Source organism: Artibeus jamaicensis, unplaced genomic scaffold, assembly GCF_021234435.1.
Source record: "Artibeus jamaicensis isolate MK-2021 breed Jamaican fruit bat unplaced genomic scaffold, CSHL_Jam_final scaffold_474, whole genome shotgun sequence".
NCBI lineage: Eukaryota > Metazoa > Chordata > Mammalia > Chiroptera > Phyllostomidae > Artibeus > Artibeus jamaicensis.
Window position 1 is genome coordinate 24532093 of NW_026522046.1, and position 15515 is coordinate 24547607.

The window sequence follows — 15515 nt, forward strand, 5'->3', positions numbered from 1 at the left end:
TCTTCTTTTCTTCTACTGCAGCTCCAAATAGATTGGGAGAAAATCAAGGCCAAAATTGAGATGGAAATTACTAGAGAACGAGAGCGATCATCAAGCAGTCAGTCCAGCAAGAATATAGGTCTGAAGTACTAAATGCCATGCTTATCGTTAAGAAGTTTTACCTTTTGAAATTAATTCTGATTAGCCATGGGTAAGCATGTGTTCTTAGCTAAAGAAAGGCAGAATCTTTAAGTATAAGCACTTTCTGTGTATTTAATACTAAAAGTATATTCAAAAAGATTAAGCACAAAGTAATGGATATAATTTTATCTTTTTTATTTTTTAGTCAAATGATTCACAAAACATTCCTATATATGTATGATGTACCTATGTAGTGTTGCTTGCATTCCAGTTTTTTGCCTATTATTTTATCCCTGAATCTTTAGCATAGACAGGTATTAATGCTGATAATAAAATATTGGACTCCTTAAAATGCATGTTATCATTAATTTCTATTTGACCCTTCAATCATAAAGTACCCTAGAAGTTTATTTAAACAACAAAAATACAGAAGGATGGATTTATGAAAATCTACAATACGTGTAGTTGTGCACCAGTGTTCATAGAATTGTTACTCATAGTAGCAAAAAGGTGACAAAAAGATGAGTGGATAACACGAGTGTGTAAACAAAATATATATACATACAGTGGAATATTCATCAGCCTTAACAAGGGATGAAATTCTTGCACATGCTACAACATGGAAGAACCTTGAAAATATTACGCTAAGTGAAATAAACTGACAGGAAACGTCAGAATGTATGATCCCACTTATTGGGGATACTAAAACAGGCGAGTTCATTGAGACAGAAAGGAGAATAGTGGCTGCCAGGGGCTGGGAGAGGGGGAAGTGGGGGAATTATTGTTTGTCTAATAAGTGCAGAATTCCCTTTTGGTACGAACAAGTTCTGAGATGGATAATGGTGAAACCACATTGTGAACGTTCTTAACGCCACTGAATTGTACACTTGAAAATGGCTAAAATGGCAGATTCTATTATATATTTTACCATCACTTTAGAAATATATCTAGAATGGGCAAGAAATATTTTTCTCATTCTCCTGATTTGAGAATGTTCAGGTACTAACTAGGCCCTGGAGTCTGAGTTTGTGAAAATCTTAAATGACAAAGCCGTCTGTCTAGCCTTTATTCAATATGTCTGGAAATTATTACTGCAAAAGCTTTTTAACATCAACAGAAGCACTTAGAAAGTCTTCCATGAGGTCATTTTCAGGAATGGTATATTACAGAGTGGTAATATGCAAATGTATGGAAAAGCGATTACCTCTCTCACCTCCATTTTAATTAATATGTATAGCTTTCTTTTATGAAAATGTTTCTGTCTTTTCAACATATTCCTTTTCTTTTCTGGAATGTTGGAGTATCCTGTTCCTCATCCAGGTGCTGGGTACAGGGGAATATTCAATTTGTGAAATATGATTGAACAGTTTACTTACAAGTTTATATATGTTTTCTACATTATGTTATATTTCAATAAAAAGTTTAAAAATAAAAATGGGTAAAAGGGTAAATGTTTTAAATTTCCTTTTAATTATACTTGACATACAATATTATATCAATGCCAGGTATACAGCATAAGGATTCAGCATTTATATGCCTTCCAAAGCAATCACCATGTAAGTCTATAAACACATCACCATACAGTCACCGCAACCCTACTGACTCTTTTCTCAAAATGTACATTATATCCTGAAGGGTGAATTTCATATTTATTTCATTACAATTTAAAAGACAAAACCATATTATGAAATACGTCTATTCTAACAACAGTTCTCTGATACCAACTAGTGTTCTACAATTCAATTCAGTTCTGACATTGACAACCAGGACGCAGTGTCACGCCTCACAAGGTCAAGGGGGAGGTCCCCAACTAGACTGCCTTTATTTTAGTCCCCAGCTGCACGTGGAGACCCCAGGGTACCCACACTTCCGTCCAACTTGGCTATAAATTTGGGAGTTCCTGGGACCCCTCTCCCTTCAGTTTTGATGATTTGGTGGAACAACTCTTGATCTCGCTGAAATGTTATCCTTAAAACTACAGTTTTATTATAAAGGACACAACTCAAGAAGAGTCAAATGGAAGAAATGCATCAGGCAAGGTCTCAGGGTAGGAGGATTCAGAGCTTCTGTGGCCTTCGGTTGTGGAATCTGGGGATGTCATTCTCCCAAGCCTCAATGTCTGAGTATTTTATTTTTTAAGAAATATCAGGGTTTCATTACATAGGCATGCTTGATGAAATCATTAGCCATTTGATTAAATTCAGTCTTCAGCCCCAGGCCTTCTTGTTGGAGGTCAGGTGTCTAGTGAACTAGAGTTGATCGGCCCCCATCCTGAAGCTCCTTAGGGGTCCTGCAGTCACTTCATCAGCACAACAAACACTCCCTTTGCTCTGAAAATCGCCGCGGTTTTGGAAGCTGTGTTTCAGAAACCAGGGACGAGACCAGACGTGCTCTTCACCGTATCACAATATCACTTTCCTCATCATGCCCAATGTGTTTTTTTTCTGTTACACTTTAAAAAATATTCATTAATCTGACTAGTGTCACTCAGTGGGTTGAGTGTTGACCCGCAAACCTAAGGGGTCACCTCTTTGATTCCCTGTCAGGGCACATACCTGGGTTGCGGGCCAGGTCCCCGGTTTGGGGCATGTGAGAGGCGAGAGAGACTGATGTTCCTTTTGCACATCACTGTTTCTCTCTCTTTCTCCCTCCCCACTCCCTAAAAATAAATAAATAAAAAATTTAAAAAAACCCAAAATCTATTACAGAAGATTCTTGGCTAACAATAATTTTTTACATTTTGGAAGAACTTGCTGTAATTTAGTACATTTGCATGTGTGTATAAATCTTGTGTATCTCATAAATGTATCAAATAGGGAAGATGGTTTATGCCTGGGACCTGGTCCTGTTACAGATTAATATTTCTAGGACACAGTGACTCCCCCCAACGTTTCAGCACAGAGGGTATGGTATGCAGGAGGAAACATAAGTTATGATAAAAATAAACAACCTTTAGAGCAGACATATTTTAGAAAATGGTTTACTACAGTAAACAGTTACCAAGAATATCAACTGAAAAATACCTTTACATATCTGTCATTTTGTATGTATAGAAAATGTATAACTCTGAAAATGACATGCTACATAAATACTGTTTAGATAAATGCCTCAAACTCATTTTCCTTGCAAATTCTTATTCTGAAGTCAAAATTTACAGTGTACACAGCATAAAAAGGTAATGGGCTGTAATAAAAAAATATATGGATTTTTATTTGTTCTGAAGATTTTATCCATAGATTTTGTGATCGACAGACAGGACTGTGGCAAAGTCACTTGTCAGGACTCCTTTAGACCCCATCTACAGAAACCAAAGCAAACCAGGGGCGATGAGGCAGTTCTTCGGGACAACCCGTCTTTATCTTCCCTGCCCACGGCTCACATAATTTCAGTTCCTCCTAGCCAGTGGCACATGGCTTCTGGAAATATGTGAGATTTTCACATCCTTATGAGGCCTGTGACAAAGTTGCTCACTCTGCCAGCTTTCTCTAAAGCTGCTCTTTCCCTACAACTTGACTTGAGCTGCTGGACCTCACTGCCCGGCCACTAGCAACCCAAGCTCATATGCTCACCGTGCACTGTGCTCGGCTTCAGTTGGAGTGATTTCTGAAGTAGACCATTTCAAAACAACTTAGAGCAATTCAACTTTTCAGATGTTTCCAGATGTTCTAGATCCCCCAACCCCGGGGGTCCTGGTCTGTTCAGAACCAGGCCACACCTCAGCAGCAGATGAGCAGTGGGCAAGCGAGCAAACCAGTCCCTGGTGCCAAAAAGGATGGGAACCGGTGTTCTAGATTATGGAAAACTGTTCCAATACTCTTCTACTGTAAAGCAACGCTCCTACTTCATTTGAAGTAGGTACTCTCCCCATTTTAGAGATGAGAAAAGTAGGCTTAGAGAAGTTAAGCAACGTGCTTATGGTCACATAACCAGTAAATCTAAAGTCCAGGGATTTGCCCAGGCTGCTCAGCTCTAAGCCAGGATATCATACTGTGTGAAGTCGTACCAAACAGTCATGCTCCACCACAAGAACACAAACAGAATGTTAAGGTAGGAAGCTGTCTTTCTCATTGCTTCAGTATTGGCTGGCACCGGTGTTTAGTATAGTTAAACTCTATGATTCGCATTTTTATGCTGAGCATACAAAAAAGCATTCTGTTTATTTTTTTTTAATGGACAAGATTTACCAACTGTTTTGAAGGACGGTGTTTTTGTAATTTTTTTTAATTAGTAAAGTCAGACCAGGAAGGAAATACATTTGTTGCTTAAGGAATCGGCTAAATGGAAAAAAAAAAAAGAAACAAACCAAACCAATATCTGAGTTGTCTTTGGTGACCATTTCAGATTTTACAGTGAAACATTTCTGCATTCCCACAAATAATTTTTTTTGAATTATTAAAGATTCCTGGTCAAGATTCTATAGTTTTTTAACAATATTTCCTCAGAACAGCAAATAAAAATAGCTACCTTATTTCACCTGTGAAAACACTGGAGATGATGCCAAAGTGATGCTATGCAGCTACAGCCACAGCCCTGGTGACAGGCTGTCCTGCAAGGTGCAGTGGCACGCTGAGAGGTCCAGTGGTTGCGAGTACCTGCTCTGGGGTCAGGCAGGCTGGATCTGCCTCCTGGGCCTGCCACTAATCGGCCATGGAACTGGGCACACTACTCAAGCTCTCTGGGCCCCACTTCTCTCATCCGTAAAATGACATTAATAATCCTTAGCTCTTCCTGTTGTAAATTTTATTATTTATTTATTTTAAAAAATATATTTTATTGATTATGCTATTACAGTTGTTCCATTCCTCCCCTTCATTCCCCTCCACCCTGCACTCCCCCTCCCACCCACATTCCCCCCTTTAGTTCATGTCCATGTGTCATAAGTTCTTTAGCTTCTACATTTCCCATACTATTCCTGCCCCCCCCCGTCTATTTTCTGCCTACCATCTATGCTACTTATTCTCTGTACCTTTTCCCTCTCTCTCCTCCTCCCACTCCCCTGTTGCTATTCCTCCATGTGATCTCCATTTCTGTGGTTCTCTTCCTGTTTTAGTTGTTTGCTTAGTTTGTTTTTGTTTTTGTTTTAGGTGTGGTTGTTAGTAACTGTGAATTTGCTTTCATTTTACTATACATGTTTTTTATCTTCTTTTCCTTAGATAAGTCCCTTTAACATTTCATAAAATAAGGGCTTAGTGATGATGAACTCCTTGAACTTGACCTTGTCTGAGAAGCACTTTATCTGTCCTTCCATTCTAAATGAAAGCTTTGCTGGATAGAGCAATCTTGGATGTATGTCCTTGCTTTTCATGAATTGGAATACTTCTTTCCAGCCCCTTCTTGCCTGCCTGTAAGGTTTCTTTTGAGAAATCAGCTGACAGTCTGATGGGAACTCCTTTGTAGGTTACTGTCGCTTTATCTTTTGTTGCTTCTAGAATTCTCTCCATTTTAATCTTGGGTAATGTAATTATGATGTGCCTTGGTGTGTTCCTCTTTGGGTCCAACTTCTTTGGGACTCTCTGAGCTTCCTGGACTTCTTGGAAGTCGATTTCCTTTGCCAGATTGGGGAAATTCTCCTTTATTATTTGCTCAAATAAGTTTTCCACTTGTTGCTGTTCCTCTTCCCCTTCTGGTACCCCTATAATTCGATGTTGGAACATTTAAAGATGTCCTAGAGATTCCTAAGCCTCTCCTCATTTTTTTGAATTCTTGTATCTTCATTCTCTTCTGTTTGGTTGTTTCTTTCTTCCTTCTGGTCTACTCCATTGATTTGAGTCCCACTTTTCTTCCCACCCTTATTGGTTCCCTGTGCATTTTCATTCATTTCACTTAGTGTACCCTTTATTTTTTCATCTAATTAGTGACCAAATTCAACCAATTCTGTAAGCATCCTGATCACCAGTGCTTTGAACTATGCATCTGATAGGTTGGCTATCTCTTGGTCACTTAGTTGTATTTGCTCTGGAGCTTTGATCTGTTCTTCCATTTGGGCCTTTTTTTTTTTTTTTTTTTTTGTCTTGTCATGCCTGCTATGTATGAGGGGCAGAGCCTTAGGTGTTCACCAGGGTGGGGCAACCCAGTCACTGGGGTTGTGACACTGTATGTGGGGGCAGGGTCTGAGAAGGAACAATGGCACTTGCTCTGCTCTCTGTTGGACCTCAGTCCCTTCCTCTGCTTCCCCCAAGCAAACTGGGCCTTTCTGGTGCTGAGTCCCAGGTGGGTGGGTTTATGTACATTCTAGGACCCTGTGGGTCTCTCCAATAAACTCTCTTGTGAGGCTGGGAGTCTCTCCCTGCGTGTCAACCCCCACAAGTGTTTTCAATCAGTGTTTTGAGGCTTTATTTCCCGGCACTGGGACCCTGGGTTACATGGTCTGTCTCACTCCCCAGTTTCACCTGGTTTATCAGTCTGAATGAATGTGTCTATTTTATCTTCTTGGTTGTCTGACTTCCATACAGTTCAATTTTCTGTCAGTTCTGGTTGTTATTTTGTTTCTAAATTGTTGTTGTTCTTATTTTGGCTGTGCAAGGAGACACAGTGTCTACCTACGCCTGCATCTTGGCCAGAACTGTTGTTCTGTTGTGAACTGTAAATGAGATAATGTATGTAAAATGCCTAGCACAATACCTGATCTATGTAAGCATTCAGTGACATGCAGTCATTGTTTATAATCCACCTGATAACAAATGAAAAGTGTCATTCCCATAGCTTCTACCAGGAATGTACCTAAAGCTCTGCACATTGTCAGATTTTTTTTTTATTTGGAAGAAAGGCTAAAATGTAAATTGCTGCCAAATTTTAATTTAGAGTGTGCCAGATATAATGTTATTTAACACTAGAAATGATGAAATAATAATAAGGAACTGCGAGAACTCAAATGCAGGATTAAAACTTAGGGCATTTTTAGTAACAAATAAGATTACAGATGTTTATTGAAATAAGATTAGGTGTCCACAAAAAGCCTAGGGGTGCTCCATGGCAGAAACTCTTACACTCCTTGAGACACTTCTGAAAACACCTGAAGAAAAGGCAGAACCTGTGGAAGACTTGGCAGGTATCAGAGAGTCCCCACAAATAATGAAAGAAACAGAAACAAATAAATGGTGATTATTTCCACAGGAAGCCCAGAAGCATGCAAATCACAAAGCAGAGCCCACAAAAACTCAGGAACCCTCACAGGCCTGCTGAGGATTCCTAAAACAAAACCAGAAGCCGTGGAAGGCCGGGCAGCCATTGGAGCTCCTGTGAACACCCAAAGAACTGGAGGAACAAACATGATGTTGGTGTCCACGGAAAGTGGAGTCCAGAACAAGTAGAAAATCTAAGAATACTCGGGGGACTGCTGGGGATAACTGAAGAAAATGCGGGCTCTGAGGAGGGAGATCAGACAAGCTTCAGAGGCCTTACAGAAACACCAAGGCAAGCAGTACAACTGGAGAGCAAAAGCAACCCGAACTCCTTATCTCCCGAGCGGAAATGTAGAAAAGATGCAACCCTCACAGGTATCGAGATTGTTTAGGACACAGGAAAAGGCAGAGCCCGCGTAAGACCCAGCAGCAAACTGTGGACCCAGAAGATACACAGTCAACGAGAAACCTGGGACAGCTCCGGGGAGAACTGTGAATCAGCCAGACTGACAGTTGATCACGAAACTTCTGAGAGCTCGTGTGGAAAAGACTGAACCCACCAAAGGCCCAACAGGCACCCGCAGACAAAACACTTACAATGGAAGTCAAATTGAAGACTTTGCAGGTATCAAGGACTTCGTGACAATCCCGAAGCAGAGATGCGACTCAACAGGAAGCCCTCCAGGTAATTCCTAAGTAAATCCAGGAGAGGATCTGAAAAACATTGTAATTACTTATGGCAATTTCAAATTCTTGTTTATAGGAAACCCTTAGTAAGGATTCAGATGTATCAGAGAAATTGCAAGAAAAATCTAAAATATCTTTTTAAAATATATTAAAAATACTATTTCTCAAAATTTAAATTGAAAGAAATTTAAATTGAAAGAAAAAATACTATTTCTTTCAATTTAAAAAAAAATGTAGGAGGCCCTGGCTGGCATGGCTCAGTGGATTGAGCACGGGCCTGCAAACCACACGATCACGGTTCGATTCCCAGTCAGGGCACATGCCTGGGCTGCAGGCCAGTTCCTGGCAGGGGACTCACGAGAGGCAACCACACATTGATGTTTCTCTTCTTCTCTCCTTCCCTTCCTCTCTAAAGATAAATAAATAAAATCTTTAAAAAAAAACTTTAAAAAAATGTAGGAGGACATACAAAAACAAAGAATACCAAAAGGAAACCTGAAGCCAACAGTTGTCAATACTTCATTGAAACCATCAAGAAAAAAAAATGCAATCGAAGACTTCTTGGAACCCACTTATGGCAGAATACCAAAGAGAAAGAGAGAAAGAGAGAGAGAGAGATACCCACAATGTTTGGAAGTTGACTGTCGTGGATTTGAAGAAATGTTTGATTCAGTGAGCGAAATTAAGGATGAGCCAGGAAATCCAGTCAAGGACATTTCTCTTATAATCCTTGTGAATATGAATTCAAAGCAAATGCCTCTGAAACTGAAGATATGTGGCCAAAGAACACTTAAGAATCTAAACATCTGCCTTATCAAACAGATAATGTGCAAAGATGAAGGTAAGGAAATATGAGCTTATTTTTGAGAAAAGCTGAGTCGGGGATGCTCCAACATCCCAGACACAGACCCAGAACTGACGAAGAACTAGAGTCTCTCAGCTGCTTACATCAACAGAAAAGTTTCATGTAAAGAAATATGAAAAGAATACAGTGAAGAACTTCCAAAAAAAAAAAAAAAACCCTCGGAAGCTAGAACTGTGAAACAAAAGACAAAAACTCCTACGTCAGGGGAAGAAGCAAAACTGTTATAAATCTACAGGAGTCTTACAGCTTGGCTGGTTCAACAGGTATTCTGCACGTGGAGAAAGGTAACAAACTAGTGAAGAGTTGACAAGAAAAAAAGTTAAATCTACGATCAAAGAGAACATGCTTTTAAGACCCAGGAAAACAAAATTAATTTTGGTCTGCTAACACCTTCGGTCAATACAGAAGAGGAAATTCCCACATACCAATATAAATAGCAGTAAACCTAGAAGTTTCTAATTCTTTGTCTGATAGGACAAATAGAACCAACAAAGAAGCAGAAGATAAGACTCTTTTCAGTTCCTCAGATAAAATCTTAACACAGTGGGGAGTCTTCACGATCATCTAGAAGCAGGAATTCCAGAAACGTAAAGTTGGAGGTAATCTTCTAGTACACCCAGTACACAGAGATAATCCCACGCACAGAGGAAGCGGAAGTGGAGCCGGTGCAGAAAAGCTGTAAGAATGTAATTGGAAGCCTACAGAAGTCAGATGCAAGCCGAAGATGAAGGAAACACCTCGGGAAAACACTTTTACTAAAAGTAGAAACTTTGTGTAAAAGGCCAAGCCAAAACCACAGGGATATTAAATCATAGCAAAGAGTAACTTGGAGTTCTAAGAGAGGTGTTTTGGAGGAGTTGAAGAGGAAAAAAGTGATGGTATTTAGTTTGATGGGAAGCATAAATATCCTCACAGGGGTGTCCAACCTTTTGGTGCCTCTGGGCCACACTGGAAGAAGAAGAATTGTCTTGGGCCCGACATTTTACACACAAACACTAATGAAAACTGATGAGCAAAAAAAGGTTTTAGGTAAATTTATGATTTTGTGTGGGGCCGCATGCAGCCTACAGGACGGGTTGGACCACCCCCCCCGCCTGCAGTATATTTTTTGCCTTAAAATTAAAAGTGAATTCTGTAAGTAAAATAAATTTAAAAATTGGTTCTATGGCTAAAGTATACTCAAAGTATTGGTTTTATTTGACATTTGATTATTTTATGGGCAAAATAAAAAATAAGAGTTAAGACACCCTTTCCAGCCCTATAGAAGAAAGAATGTTTTTGATTTTTTTGGAATTAGCTGATTGCCAATTCATTTTTGGTTGACAAAATACCTTCCCTCAGCCTATCAGTTATTAGCCTTTTGCCAATGGATGGAAAGAGAATGAAAAAGTAAATTGTAAACCAGTGAGGTCAGACATAAACTTGCCCAATACACTATTACTGATTGGTTGTCTACAACTTATGCTTTTGGAGAGATGGTGAGTGCTGGGCTGTACAAAATAAAACTACTCATTTCTGTTTCTCTCAATCTGGAAATCCAAATTAATTATGATTCATGAGATTTTTACAGAAGTCAATGAAGATTATTGTATAAATCTGAACACCATACTCACATTTATATCAGTTTCAGCTCTGAATTGTTTCTTTTATTAATTCCACTTGAGAGAAACTATGTACATTTAGGACATTAAAGTACTTAGCATATTGCCTTTTAAACTGTTGAGGCCATTTCCTTAATATTCCCCTTGGCCTTTACAATTGAATCTTGTTTTCCTTACATAGTATAGTACACCTCATACCCTTTGGCATAATTGCCAATGAATGCTATTTTCCATGGTCGAAGCAGAGGCAATTAATGGCTTCTTAAAACTATCCTATCTCAGAAAGACATTTTCCCCTTGGTTATGATATTGAATGCCAATAACAAATTGCTTTTAAGCAACTGATATATATACGCACACACATCTCTATTAGAGATAGATATATTTGTATATATATAATGATTTAGAATATCAATCATGTTTTCCCATATTCCAGATGGATTCTTACCATATCCAGGGCCATTATTTCCTTTCTCATGAGAAGTCAATGAAAATAAAATGTGCTTGAAATGTTTTAGTCTGTGAATGACTTTGATAATTGAAAACCAGGAGCAGAGTCTTGGTTAGTATGAAGAACCTGGCATTCTCAGGTGGGTTTGGTTAAGATGTGTACGTATGTAGCAAGCAGCCCTGCAAAAATGACCAGTCACAGACCATCTACCTCCCTACCCTCCACAGTTGTGTGTGGAGAATAACTATTTTCTACATTAATATTTTCTTCATTTCTATTCTCTACTAGTTCTATGTAATAAATAACTTCCAGGTGAAATATGTAAAACTGAACACCAAGATATGGGCCTTAGGGCTTTAAAAATGTTTCTATCCAGGTATTCAAGCACTGTGAACAGATACATTCTGTGTATATTAGCATGTTATATGTATATTACATGACACATGTTGGTAATATGCTAATAAAACTAGTTCTTGAGATTTTCTTCCTACATAATTATGCCTGACCAAGTTGTGTCTGGTAAATCAATGAACTTCGTGGAAAAAAACAGAGTCGATTCATTTCTATTTAACTGAGAGATCTGAATAAAAGCTTGTGTGAGGTATGGGGGATGTAAAACTTATAATCTTAAAACTCAGGTGTTACATTATAGATATTCTTAATTTTTTAGGGAAAGAAACATTCCATAGCTCAGATAGGAAAACATACTTGGTCCATATTATAAGTGAATTTTTACAAGATCTTGTAAAGTTCAGATGTTAGTAGCAACAACACATAGGATATACTTTATATGCTAGAACTCTGAATATTTATGTTGATGTCTCAGATATGGGTGGATTTTAAAGCGTTTAAAATAGTGTTCTCTAAAAGGGTAAATCATTTAAAAGAATATGACAATTTTCCAGTTTGAATGGTGGATAGTATTGAGTCACATGCAACTAAAATTATCAGTGTTTGAGAAACATAAATATATGCAATTATTCAATATAATATTTCCTTAACTCATTTCTCATTCTCAAGTGATATAGTCTCAACTCCTGATGCTTTTGCCAATTCACAGTTAAATTGCTTTTACATGACAAAGATACACATTTCATATTCATTACCATATAGTCACACAGCTGATACAATTTGCACAGAGAAAGATTTTAATGTTTTTCTGTTTTAATACACTTCAAATGGTATTAAGGACAGGGTCATTAGCTTTTAGAATTTTAGAGTAAACATATTTTTCTACCACAATTGAGGCATTTTAAGATTTATTAGAACTATCAGACTTTTTCAACCAGCTTTTTAAAATGTAAAGCAATCAAATCCTTTTCTTCTAAAACAAGTCAGGTATTTTAATGTCTCAGGATTGTCAGGCTTTTTCAATCCTTAGAACATTTTGGATACACGGTGAGGTCTGTGAACAATATGTAATCTCTCATAATGTTCATACTTATTCTTCTTCAAGCAGAGAAACCTCTTTTGTTTTCCTGCTTTTCCTTTCATGATAATCATAAACTGTAATACTTATATAGTATACCAACTGTATACTGTATATAGACAATATGCATATGTACATGAACATAATGCATTTCAATATCTTACCATTTGCTTAAAGGACATTTCATAGAATGGCAGAACTGATACAATGACACTTTTTTCTTAGGACAGGTTGACGGACTCCTTTTGTAGTGCATTACTGCACAATTATGGCTTTAAACAAAAGTTGCAAGTGAAGCATGTGAATGTATTCCGAATGAAAAATGGAGGCAGAGTGCATGGCATCATGCTTCATGTTATGGCATATATGCATCGATCATTGTTACATATAACTGGGGTAAATGATACAATTAAGACTTAGATGACATAATGTATAGTTATAAAAAGTCATATATTGTCACAGTACTAAAAATAAAATTTATTCTTCTCAAATAGTGAAAATAAGATATCCTTCATGGTTTAGTCACATGTTTTCTCGTCCGATCACGCCTCTTTTTTCCCCCATTGTAAGTGAAATAAGGTCCAATATTTTATTAGACAGACATGACAGTGTGGGCAATTTCCGGGCCGTTAAGGCATAGAAAGGGTGGTGAGACGACAATCTTGTCATTAATTGCAGAAATACCCTCCTGGTACGTTCAATACATGGTCAAAATACAAAAATAAAAGACAAATATAAATATCTCCTCGGTTATTGAAAAATCAAAAGTCCAGCTGTACCTTATTACGAGTATGGTCTTGGATAAACGTAATTCCTGTATCTTGAATAGGTACAGCAGCTAACAGGACATGACGAGCATCCCCCACCAAATCAGCTGTAGTAAATATGCTTGGCCAGGAAGACATGGAAGGATTTCGGGACTTGTTCTCAAGGGAGGCATCAGGCCAAACCTGCGAGCTGCTTCCCCAGCCCCGAGCGCAGCAGTCCGCAGTCTGCTCCGGCCCAGTGCGCCCCTTCCCCCTCGTCCCCAATGGACACTGCCCTGCTCCCAGCGCTCTGACGGGCTCCGCGTTCTCTTGGCTTCGGGAAGCTGGCACTTACGAGTGAACACAGTCTGAGGGCGGGGACCGTCCTTCGAAGGCGCCCTCCGCTCGTGCCTAACGTTTCCTTGAACCGATGAAACGTAGGGAAACTTAGGGTCGCAGGGGACGCGTGACCCCAAGCCAGTCACCGGAGGTTGAGCAATGAGGTTGAGGTGGCAGGCGAGGTCTCAGGCAGCCGTTGGCGGCCGCGGCCTTCCCAGACGTGGCGTCCCACCCGCAGTCCCCAGCCCAGTTTCGTCCGCGTGGTCCCGGAGTGGCCCGGGCGCTCAGATGAGCGGGAAGCGGCCCTCGCCGCCGTCGGGCTGCCCGGAGCCGCCCCCTCGAGGGCGGCCCAGCACTGACACCGGCAGCACGACCTCCCCGGGGCTGGGCTGCTGCAGCCGCATGGACTCCTCGTAGGTTGGCAGGTACTTGACCTCCTCGTAGCTGGGCAGTTGCAAGAAGGCCGGCGACACTAACCGCAGCTCGTGCTCGGAGGAGCAGGAGGCGACCGAGAACCCGCCGCCTCCGCGGCCGCGACCGCCACTGCCACTGTCCAGGAGCGAGTCCTGAGAGCCGGCAGCCGCCTCATCCCGCAGAAGCGCGGGCGAATCGTCGTCGTCGTCGGGCGGCCCCGCGGCTCCCGGCGGCCCCGCGTCCCCAGGCGTCCCCGGCCGCGCCTGCCCGGGCCGCGCCTGCCCGCGCGGGTACCTGCGGGGGTTGGGGCAGATGATGCGCTGCAGGAAGTAGCCGATGGCGAAGAGCACGAGCAGGATGAGCAGCCCCGAGAGCTTGCGCACGAACCAGCCCACGTTGTCGAGAAAGGCGTGCAGCGGCAGCCGGCAGCAGCGCACCGCCGTGGCGTTGGCCGCGGCGCAGCAGCGCTCCCCGCCGCCGCACGCCAGCTCCGCGCAGCCCCCGCCGCCCCGCGAGGGCGCCACCAACGCCAGCAGCAGCAACAGCCGCAGCAGCGCTGGCGGGGCCGGCGCCACCGACGAGCCCTCGGCCGTGACCCCAGCTCCCCACATGGCGGGCGCGGGTAGTCGCTAAGGTCCGGGGCTAGGGATCGGGGAGTCCGTCTGTCCGCGTGTCCGTCGGCCCCTCCCCGGGCGCTCCGCTCAGGTCCCGCGCGCCGCCTTCCGCGCCTCCGCTACTTGCGGCGGGAGCCGTCCTCACTTGGCCACGCTCGGGCGGGAGGAGGAGCCGGAGACGCGCGGCGGCTGCGGGCGGCGGCAGCTCCTTGCAGCCGGAGCAGCTTCCTGAGCTTCTGATCTTAACCCCGCTCTCCCGGCCGCCAGGGCCCGGCGCGGGCCGCCCGGAGCCGCCCAAGATGGCAGGGGCAGCCTGCGCGGGGCTGCCGCGGGCATCGTGGCCCGGCCCGCGGCGCTCTCCCCAGCCTCCTTGTCGCCCTCCGGGCCTGGAACGGTTAACGCTCCGCACTCGGCTCCGGAGCACCCAGTCTTAATTAATTCAGCCGTCGCTCTTTCCCTCCAGGCGGGCGGGGGCTCTTGCTCGCGTAGGTGTCTCAGTTTTAAGTGATTGGATTTCCCCAAGAATGTTATTTAAATTGACTTGCGACTGGGATTCGCTTACCCATCCTTTTCGTTATCTTTCTTATTAAAAATGGATGATGGCCATTAATGACTAGCGCAGCCCCGCAGCCTTCCCAGAGCTTGAGGGGAGTGCGGTGGGGGTACCTCTGGATGGTTCTGCTTTCAGGCAGATCCAAGGGGCTGGGAAGCGAGCACCCCCAGGAGACCTCCTGGACTGATAGGAGAATTCCCCAGAGAGGCTCAGGTCACAGGTACCACAGAAGTATTCCCAGAGGTGTAGGGGAGCCCTCTGTCAAGGTGACCCGAGTTGACCAAGGAGAGGAGAGTGGGTGCATATTTCCCCAGCGGCTCAACAGACAACCCCACCCCACCTCACCCCATCCCCCCCCTCACCCCGGAGACACCCAGCAGGGAATTGGCTGGGAGTAGAAGGCGGTCTCTTTTCCCGCGTAAATAACACATCTGTGAAATGTCAAAGGGGAGTTAAGTAGTTGGCAACGTTCCTGACCATTGATCTGCGTCTGAGGGGTCTTTTTCAAGGTTATTCTTATTTGCAAAATTTGCCTTTAAAGGGAGTTTGTCCTGCCACTGAGTACGTGGGGCATA

General features: G+C 42.3%; 2 protein-coding genes across 2 annotated transcripts in view; one reads left to right on the plus strand and one right to left on the minus strand.

Moving 5' to 3' along the window:
* Positions 1-1549, plus strand: part of IFT80 (intraflagellar transport 80) — a 106126-nt gene extending 104577 nt beyond the window's left edge. The window contains exon 20 of the mRNA XM_053657869.1: positions 22-1549. Coding sequence (XP_053513844.1) covers positions 22-132 — 111 coding nt within the window. The 3' untranslated portion in view covers positions 133-1549. The remainder of the gene's footprint in view (positions 1-21) is intronic.
* Positions 1550-11985: 10436 nt separating this feature from the next.
* On the minus strand, positions 11986-14790 carry CUNH3orf80 (chromosome unknown C3orf80 homolog). The gene has a single exon (XM_037126357.2). It carries the CDS (start codon positions 14382-14384, stop codon positions 13644-13646), a length of 741 nt encoding a protein of 246 aa, XP_036982252.2. The 5' UTR covers positions 14385-14790; the 3' UTR covers positions 11986-13643.
* Between the last annotated feature and the right edge of the window lie 725 nt (positions 14791-15515).

Coding starts and splice junctions, on each gene's coding strand:
- CUNH3orf80 (XM_037126357.2), bottom strand. CDS start 14,384: ATGTGGGGAGCTGGGGTCACGGCCGAGGGCTCGTCGGTGGCGCCGGCC.